The sequence below is a fragment of the Microtus ochrogaster genome, chromosome 10, assembly GCF_000317375.1.
Source record: "Microtus ochrogaster isolate Prairie Vole_2 chromosome 10, MicOch1.0, whole genome shotgun sequence".
Lineage (NCBI taxonomy): Eukaryota > Metazoa > Chordata > Mammalia > Rodentia > Cricetidae > Microtus > Microtus ochrogaster.
This window is the reverse complement of record NC_022016.1, coordinates 62260788-62270918: the sequence shown is the minus strand read 5'-3', so window position 1 is coordinate 62270918 and position 10131 is coordinate 62260788. Positions and strand designations below refer to the sequence as shown.

Sequence of the window (10131 nt, the reverse complement as noted above, 5' to 3'; positions counted from 1 at the left end):
CCATGCACATGGCTCTTACCCAGACACGGACCTTAAGTAGCATGCACAAGGCTCCTACCCAGACACGGACCTGCAGCAGCCATGCACAAGGCTGCTACCCAGACACGGACCTGCAGCAGCCATGCACAAGGCTGCTACCCAGACACGGACCTGCAGCAGCCATGCACAAGGCTCCTCCCCAGACATGGACCTGCAGCAGCCATACACAAGGCTGCTACCCAGACACGGACCTACAGCAGCCATGCACAAGGCTGCAGCCATGCACAAGGCTTCTTCCCAGACATGGACCTGCAGCAGCCATGCACAAGGCTCCTTCCCAGACACGGACCTGCAGCAGCCATGCACAAGGCTCCTTCCCAGACACGGACCTGCAGCAGCCATGCACAAGGCTGCTACCCAGACACAGTGCAGGGTCCATGCACACTTAGACTCTCTAGACACTCTCGGTGTTGACTGAATCTAGAAAATTCGCATCCTTCAGACACTCACCTCTTCCTGCCACTTCCTGTTATCGTGACAAGGGCTAGTGCTTAGCCCACAAGCTGCAGCTTCCCTTTCTAAACAGTGTGCACAATGACTTACCTACCTTATAGTGATCTTGGGTGTCCATGAATTACTATGTGGAAACCGATTAACACAATTCCTGTTACAGATTCGGCGAAGATCTTATTACTAAATATGGACTCTGAGGACCTCAGCCTGGTGCATCTCTGAGCTGTGGTCCAGGGCTCCCCAAGAAAGGAACTGCCAGCCCGATTAACCTGTTCTTACAGGGCCAATCTGGTCCTCCATGGCTATTTCTCAGGGCTCAAACTAGAGTCAGTAAGAGAGAGATGAGGACTTCAAGACTCCAGGGAAGCAGGAGCCTGTGATAGAAAGATAAAAATAAGAAAACCAGCTAGGCAGTGGTGGTGCACGCCTTTAATCCCAGCACTTGGGAGGTGCAGGGAGGTGGATCTCTGTGAGTTTGAGACCAGCCTGGTCTACAAAGTGAATTCCAGGACAGGCTCCAAAGCTACATAGAGAAACCCTGTCAGAAAATAAATAAATCGAAAAAAAGAAAGCCAGCATATTGCCCTGCTCTTCAGAACACTTCATGATTCACCAAAATTTCAATCAGCAGACAGCCCTGAGAAGTGGTGGGGCCTCCGTGAGGCTGAACCTGCCTGCTGCTACACAGCACGCAGGGGCAGGGGCCAATTGCAGACTGGAAACTACTGGTCCAGTGTTTAAGGCCAGTCTTGGGAAACAGTCCTGGGCAGAGCCTGAGGGCAGGACCTGGGGTTCCTCTTTTCCCTGATCCTTCCAGCTACCAGGTCTCTTCCAGCTCCTCTGACCTCCATTGCTCAGGAGCCAGGACAGGGCTCCAACTCTTGTGGATTTCATGTTTTGGCCAGATTTCTAAAAACACTTTAGGGACTGTGTAAGGCTGTCAACTTTTTATTTTGCCAAGTAAGGACAATTTTTAAAACCCTGCCCTATTACTTCACAGAAGAAAGCATATAGCCCCAGACTTTACGGCAGTCTTTGAAATGGGCTGCTTTTAGCTTAATGAAAAAAAAAATCACCACAATGTCCTTATTTTCCCCAGTTTTTCCCTTGGCCACTGAAAACCACCCTGAGGTCTGCTTTTGCATCTGAGAACTGCTTGGTGCTTGAGGGTCTCACATGGATGGTTTTGAATTCTGGCTCTGCCACGGCCAAGCTGTACGACTTGGTGTGCCTCCATGCCCTGTCAGCAGCTGTGCCGGGCACTGGGGTTGGCAGCCTGTGTCTGCAGAGCAGCTCGGGAAGCACTGAAAGTCCCTTCCCCCATCTGCCCTGCCTATAGCTCCCACGGGCCAAAGGACAGGGGCCCCCTTCATAGCTTAGTGACCAAGGGCCCTGGCGAACCTGTGGCAAAGGGACCCAATAATCCTGCCTCAAAACCTTCAACCTAGCTATTCCTGTCTGTTGGAGGCCTGCGCTCAGGATAAAGGCAGGACTGAGCTTCCAGAGAGAAAGATCCAAGAGTTCCTTTCGCCACTTCTCTCTAGTGGGCAAAGCCCTTCTCCTCCTTAAAACCTGGCTGACGTCACTTTCTTGTGCCTGGACAGTAACTCATTCCCAAATGGGAGTCACACACTGTGCTCAGCCCTCCCTACCCGCGTCTGACAGCCCATCGAGGAAGAACCAAGAACACATGGGGCACAGACTTCAACTCTGGGGCCACCGCAGGGTCTGCAGTAGAGCCTGAAGTAGAGTGGGCAGAGAGTGTTTCCAAGAAGAGACAGTGTTCAAACTGGGCTTTGAGGGATGCAAAGGAGTTAGCGACACAGCAGTGAGTGTGAGAAAGGAGTAAGGGACCCACCTCAGGAAAAGTACACAGAGCATTTAACAGCACCTTGTGGGTCACTTCCAAGAGAAGGCACGGAAAGCGTCTGTGGGAAGAACTTCCTGGGGTTTGGAGGTGTGCAAGCCACTGGACCCAGGAAGGAGGACCATTTTAAGGTGTTCACTATCTGGGTACTGTCAGCAAGTTTAGGGATAAAATCCTGAAGGTGAAAGTGTCCTCCAAAAGGCAACATAAAGTAGCAGGATTCGGAACTCACCATGAAATGGGGAGGAAAGTGCCCAAGACAAAAGTCCAGAATTCAAGGACAGGAAGAGGGGGCAGAGAGAAGAGGCAGGAGGCATGAGCCATCCTCCTCCCCAGCAAGGAGGCCCACTGGGGGCTAGAGACAGCTTGTCTAGCTGCACAAGGTTCTGAGTTCAATGGCCTGCATCCTGGGGGTAAGGGGGCCCCTAAACTCAGATCCTTACTAAGGCAGAACAGCAGACAGCTAAGAGCATGGTCCCAGGAGTCTTGTTCTGGATTCAAATGCTGCGTCTACCACTTGTTAGCCATGCTGTTGTTGGACAAGTCATTTAACTTCTTTAGTGTGTTTGGGCTTTGTTTATTTGCTGTTTGTTTTTAGACCGGGTCTCACTATGTAGCTCTGGCTGTCCTAGAACTCACTCTGTAGACCAGGCTGGCCTCAAACTCACACAGATCTGCCTGCCTCTGCCTCCCGAGTGCTGGGATCAAAGGTGTGAGCCTCCAGGATTGGCTGTCATTAAACTTCTTAATGCCTCAATCTCTATGTGTGTTTTTATGTGCCAAGTGCCTGTGCGGTGGGGGCTGGGAATATAGCTCTGAGACAGAGGGCTTGCCTAGCATGCACAAGGTCCTGGGTTAGATCTCTAGCCCCACCACAAAAACAGTGCCAGATGTGGTGATCCCAGTACTTGAGCTGAGGATGGAGAAGTTGGAATGTAGGGTCAGCCTAAGCTAGTTACAAAGACCCTGTATGCACAAGCGTGTGTGTGTGCGTGCACGAGCTTGCACACACACACACCAAAAATAAGAGAGCCTGAAGGAGTTGCTGACATGTTTACTCTCTATTCCTAGGTTATGCACCCTTCCTCCTCCTTCTGCTGGACCAAGGGTCCCCCTTTCCTCCCCATCCCACTTCTCCCGCTAAGTGGCCTCTAAACCGGCTGGCAGAAGAGATGAGTGAATGCATTGATTGGCTGACCCCTTCCCTGGGGATATAAGGCACACACCATGACAATATCTGTGTGCTCGGCCATCAGATCCTGTCTCCTAACTCCATTTTCTCACCTGAGAAATGAAGCTATGTATCTGCCAAAGATTTGAGGCCTCTGGAGCCGAGGTCTCTGCTTCCGTGCTCTGGGGCAAGGATGGACTAGACTAAGAAGCTCCGCAGCGTCCCCCCACCTCAAGGAGGATGCTCCCTGGGGCTCCAGACTGCACCTGGGTGGGGGCTGCCCCTCCTGCAGAGGGTGGCAATTGGGCCCAGATGGGCCAGAGCAAAAGCATCTGGATTATGCTGACAAAGCCACTCTTTCTTGCCCTTCTTCTCTCCCTACCTCCCCCCAATCCCCAGAGACAGCCAAGCCCAGCAAAAAATAAACCCAAAAGCAGAGACCTGGACACTCCAGGGAGGGGCTGAAAGAAAGGAAGGGCCAGGGACATGCAGTGGAGACCCCCTCGCTCACTACGGAGCCTTCAGGTGCTGGTCTTGTTTCCTTTCCGATGTTGGGCTCACAGGAAGCAGCAGAGGGAGAGGGAGGAATGACTGCCTCTCTTTGCCTGCCTCCCTCAGGTGCTGCCCATGGATTCTTAGCCCAATTAGTCTGCTGCCTGGGGCTGTGCCCCTGCTCTTCACCCCCAGGTGCCAAGCTCCAGGGCACACAAATCCTGCCTTGGGGACAGAGTTGCCCAGTCTGCCTGGAGTCTTGGGGGGTTCCATTAGGGTTCCAGAGGTCAGACTATACCTTCTCTCCAGTCCCACAAAGCCTCCAGGTGATTGGCAACCTCCTGGGTATCCTCCAGATGCTCCCGTCTTCTGAAGGGCCCTAGCAGAAGGCACTAGAGACGCCCCTCTCCCATCCCAACTCCTGAATCAGCAGCCCCTCTCCGTGGGCACAGCTCTGTGAATGCGATTCTAAGTAAGTGGGTCCTCTTTCCTGCGAGGCCCATCTGGCAGAAGAGGGCATGAGGCTGAGGATTAGAGTGGATTAGGGATGGGCATCTTCCCATGATGGGTCCCTGGGTTCCAGGGCCACTGGTACTGGGTCCCTCTCTGACTGTGTCCACTAATGGGGGGTGGGGAGGGAGAGGCACGAACCATGAAGCCCAAACCTTGGCTACACATTGGCACTCTTGAGGTGAGACAGACACACACCCACAGAGCCAGAACCCCAGGCCCCAGTGTTCTTAGAGACTGTTCCCAGCAGCTTCCCCATAGCCTACACCACTTCCTATCTGCTCCCTGCAGGCAAAGCTCTGGTTCCCCAAGCCTGGCAAAACTGGCTGATGTCATCTGTGACACAAAAGATCCCATAAGCATCCCAGAGACTCAGGTTAGTGACTGCAGTCACTAGCTGGGTGACGTCCCCTACTCAGTGGGAAGTGAAGATGACTGTCCCCTGACACAGTGGCTGTGAGGCCTGAGGATGCAGAAAGAAGCTTGGAGGAAGAGGCACTGACTCCACCCAAGGCAGGAGAACATGAGTCTAGGACTTTGAGGCTAGCCTGGGTTAGAGGGAGATTCATCCTAGAAAAGAAAAAGAGCTCAGATGGACCTGGAGGATGCTCCCCAGAAGTCACAAAGTTCCAGGCTCCCAGCAGACACACCAATGACAAAGGCAATGGCGTCCCTACTACCTCCTCAGCCTGCACCCCCCCACACACGAGCCCAGGACCCCTGTCAGGCCTGCCATCAGAAGCACAGACAGGACGACGATGACACAGCACTGGCTGCTCTCCTTCCTCAGCCCTGACCACCCAGGAGGCAGCTGTGATTCCCACTGTCCAGACTGGAATGCCCGACGGAGCTCAGAGACTAAGCAACTTTCAGGACAGCTAAGTGCAGCAGCAGAAACAAATCCCGTCTGTCAGAGGGAGCCCACAGTCCTATGTCCCCATTCTTGTGTGGGACTAGCTCTGGGGAACTGAAAAGCTTCCCCCTTCCCTCCAACCCTCAATCTCCACAGCAGAGCTGTCCAGGTCTGGCACTGAGGAGAACCGGATAGGGAAAGTTCCTCCCAGGGATCCTTCAGGGCAGGCCCCAGAGCCTCCTCCCCCTGTTCCCGGGGCCACTTCAGTGACTCTGATGGCTCAGAGAACTTTAAATTAATCACACACTCAAAGTGCTGCCACCAGCCAAAGAATAACCACCCCCTCGAGCATGTCTGACTCCAAGATTGTAAGGCTATGAGCTTCTTCACCAGTGGGGTCTGCAGTCAGACATCCAGCAGGGCTTCCTCAACCGGAAGAATTGTGCTAGAGATAGGCAGCGGCCAACCCAGAACTCCAGAAGTGGGCAGCAGCAGGTGCCAGGGAAAGCGATGGTCACCCCCACACGCACACTGCTTGCAAAGGAAAAACAGAAGCACAAAATTGCCATGGGTCACACACTCTAAGTCATTCCCAGTCACGGCGTGAAGGTGTTGGAGCATCAGGTTTCGGCAGTGCTGTCTGGGAGGCTAAGTGTGACCTTGGAGGGGAGCGTGTCCCGGTCTGTGCCTGGGTATACACGATCACACACTGCAGGGTTGGGCAAAGCTGCTCAGGGGGCCTTATGGGAGGAGCCCAAGCCAGTACCGCTGAATTACATAGTCCCCAGACTGACCAGGGGTAGCCTGAAGCCCTAAGAAAGCAAAGGCAGAAACTGCATGAAGGGAGTCGCCCTGGTCTGTCCTGGCCCAGATGTCTGTCTCTGACGCCGGCGAGAAGGTGGGACATTAGCTCCCTCTCTGACGCCGGCGAGAAGGTGGGACATTAGCTCCTTCTGGGTGATGCTGCATGGGCCACCTGTGACATCTGTGGGCTGCGGTGAGCTTGCCTGCCCTCAAAGCAGCCGAGTAGTTTCCACTCGAGTCTATAAAATCTTGTCACTGCCCCCTGACTGCTGGCGTGTGCTGCTCTGGAGGGGCCTGATGCAGCTGGGGATAACAGCTCTGGGTTGAGGCTTTTCCTTGTGAACTATATGGCCTTCCTTTCCTGGGATTCGCTTTCCTGGTCTGTCACCTGGGGAGGATAACAGGGCCCACTTCATCAGGCTGGGAAGGGTGAATGTCCACACAGAGTCAGAAATCTCAGTTTGAACTCCAAGGGTCACATCAGGTGACCTCAGAGAGCAGAGGGATGGTTCTGGACAGGGAGTGTGGACGGAAGGTCTGGCCTCCCTGCATCTGCTACTGATTTGCCATGTGATTTTGGTCTCCAGAGCCTTAGTTTTCTCAGAGGCAGGACGGGGCAGTGAGACTGTGGGTGAGAACTGACCCGGTCTGGGTGTCCTGTGTGGGGATAACATTTAGTCCAGGCCTGTCTCAGGTTGGGGTGGGGTACTCCAGGGTTAGGAAAGAACAGTCCCCAGAAGCCGTGGCCACCTCCTTCCCTCCCCATTCCCACAGCTTCTGACCCCAGGGACAAGGCTGAGGGAGGATGTTTACAGAGTCTTAAACCTTCACTTAGAGAAGTTTGCTGGGGGCTGGGAGCAAGGGTTGAGCGGTGAGAATGTCACAGTGGCCGGGGGAGGCGCAGTGAGATTGGGGGAAGGAGGGCTCGGTTGTAGCCCCTAGTAGGCTGGGCTCCGCAGGTGCTCGTGTGGTCTGGACAGTACCACAGGGAGTGAGTCTGCCCTAGGAGCTCAGTAAAGAGGACTTCACAGAGCACAGAGAACACGGAGGGTGGAGATGCACACCAGTTCACAGGGCACTGGGGTGAGAGGGCAGAGTGGCAGGACAGAAAGAGTGGAGAAGGGTCCGGTGATCCTAACAAGGAGGAAACAGGGCAGGCACCGTTCATCTCCCAGGGGCACAGCTGAGAGCCAGAGAAGCTGACTTCACTCCTAGGTGCCATGGACAGTGCGGGTCCTGGGGAGACCAGCTGGCTGGCGAGGAAGGTGTCTCAGCCCCCTCCTTCCCAAGTCTTCTCTCCTAGGCCTTCTGTGGGAATCCCATCACACTGGCTCAGGTCTCTGAAAACAGGTCCTAACTTGATGCTATGCATGGAACCCGCCCCCCAACTTGGAGACGGTGGGAGTTAAGCTAGAAAAGCAATTCTTGACAAGAACACAAGACCCTACTGTGGAAAGGCTGAGAAACTCCATGTCTGGACCCCATAGAGAACAGGAGGTACTGCTGTGTCAGCTCCTTCCCGAGCCCCGACCCCAGCACCCATTCCTCCCACTCAGCCCCAGCAGTTCACCCAGCTTTCCTACCCATTGGCCCATCCACGAAGAAAGCCCAAATTGTGGGACTTCCGCTCGCTCTGATGGCCTACAATCTAAAGCTCAGAGAGACTCTAAAGCTAACACACTATCACACAGCACTTGATAGGTAGGGGCTCCTGGCATCTCTGTCTCCCTGACATCCATGATTCACAGCCAATTCCCTGAGATCCCTAAATATCCAGACACTGTCACGCCATGTTTCTCCCCGTAGAGCTCCAAGGAATGTCTCCACCCTGGGCTCCTAGACACAAGTGCTCAGGACATAGGTGCTTCTAGCCAGGGCATTCCTGGCATCCGGAAAGGGCCGGATGTGGGGCAAAGGTGTCGTCAGATTTAGCTCCTGGGAGGAAGAGGAGGCCCCTCCAAGGAGTCATGGTAGTGGCAGGTCTGTGTTAGGTTGCTTTCATCTCAGTGACTGTTCCGGGGACAGGCGTGCAGGCTGAAGAACCAAGCTCAGAGCCAAATGACGTCTCCAGGCTCAGCGCTGGCTTGGAAAAGTCACCTCCAGGGAGGAAACTTTGGAAGACACATCTGTGGCCTGTGTCTTATCCTTTACCCACCACCACCACCACCACCACCACCACCATCACCACCACCGCCGCCAGGGCTCTACCGGTAAGCTGTACCTCTAGCTCCGGTGCATCACATTCAGTGGGCACCAGAACCCCTAACCCACCGGCACTGAACTCTACCACTCCACTGAGTCTCTACATCCAGCAGACGCTCGTCCAGTTGTTTTGGGGTACACTGAGATGTGGGTGCTCCTGATCATTCACCTGGACCCAAAACCTGACCTTATATCCTGCAGAAATTCACAGTTGCCACCTCAATAGAAAGTCCCCTTCCTCTATTCTTCCTTGTGCCACTTTCTGCTCCCTAAGGTTCTGTGGGCCCCCATTCTCGTGGGGCAGAGGCAGGTGAGCATACACCAGTGGGGGCAAGTAGAAAGACACAGGAAAGAAAAGCCAGGCAAAAGGGTGGCCAGGCAGGTGGCCATGTAGACAGACAGATGACAGACACAGAGGCAACAAAATCAATAACTGGATAGGCCCACATAGCGTGGACACAGATGGACAGAAAGGCTGTGGGACAGACAGACAGACAGGCACACACAAGGGGAAACTTAAGTCTAGCAGAGGGACACACAGACAGATTGTGAAGTGGCCAGTAGGTGGACAAAGTGGGCTGCCCAGAAGACCCTAAGACTGGCAGTAGTAAGGGGACTTAAGAGCAGCACACTGTCCCTCCCGGGCACTCCTAAGCATCCCAGCGCCAGGCCCAGCCCATTAACCGATATGGCCTGGGCCTCTCATGTTCCTGGCTGGGCCAGGCCTTCCCCCAAGACCGCCTAAGGAGCTGCCAAAATTCACTCTTTACATCCAAGAGGGGTCAGTGTTTTGAAAGTTGTAGGAGCCTGCTGAGGGAAGGAGGGGCCCCACAGCGTCACTGTTTCCAAACATACCCCTCTCTTCTTTCTTTTTCCCCATGCCCAGAGCCAGGCCTAGTACAGCGGGCCAGCAAAGCAGGAGAGCTGGGCCCAGCCTGCAGGGCAAGGCAGGACAAGACAGGGCAGGGTAGCCAGGGCAGTCGGGGCAGCCTGCCGCCTCCGCTGTTTCGAAGTTGAGGGTGCAGGGCAAGGCTAATGAAGACACAGTTAAAGTTGGGAACAGCACACAGGCCTGTCAGGGCCATAGAGACCCTAGACACCTACAATCAGAGGCCAGTCCTAAGCTGGGCACAGCCTGTTTCTAAAGAGGGAAATCTCCAAGGGGACCAGGTGGGAGCACAACATGGCTATTGAGCCTGAGAAGAGATGGCAGGAAAATGTGGGGGCTAGGGGACACAGCTGGGGGGACTTGAAGAAAAGAGTCCCCCTTTAGTGGCTTCGCGGACTTGGTAGAGCAGAGACCAGCAAGAAGCTGAAAGCCCAGAGTAGCTGGGACAGAGCAATGGGGTTCTGCGATCAGGATGAAAGTAAGAAGAGGAGGGAGAAGAGGTCAGACGAGGGCAGCAGGGGTCAGCGCTGAGAGATCAAGGGTTAGGACCAAGCTGGGGGACCAAAAAGGGGGCTCAGGTCCGAGAGGGAGGGCTGAGGGACTGCCGCGGGGCAGGAGCAGGAGGTGGAGCCAGCGGGGGCGGCGGTCCCCAAAGGAGCCCGACTCACGCGGGGCACGCGAAGGGGCGCTGGGTTCCCCAACTTACATGAAGACGTGGTAGACGAAGGCCCAGCCGCGGGGCCGCTCTAGCACGTTGTAGACCCAGTTCTGCAGGCGGCGGTAGCGCTTGTGCGCGGCGGAGGAGCGCTGGCCGCAGGCGGAGCCCGAGCCCGAGCCCGGCCCAGGGAGGG

The 10131-nt window shown here is 55.0% G+C and overlaps 1 protein-coding gene across 1 annotated transcript in view; it reads right to left on the bottom strand.

Moving 5' to 3' along the window:
* Positions 1 to 10131, bottom strand: part of Kcnq4 (potassium voltage-gated channel subfamily Q member 4) — a 52394-nt gene that overhangs the window by 41789 nt on the left and 474 nt on the right. Inside the window, exon 2 of the mRNA XM_005353320.2 lies at positions 9987 to 10126. Coding sequence (XP_005353377.2) covers positions 9987 to 10126 — 140 coding nt within the window. The remainder of the gene's footprint in view (positions 1 to 9986; positions 10127 to 10131) is intronic.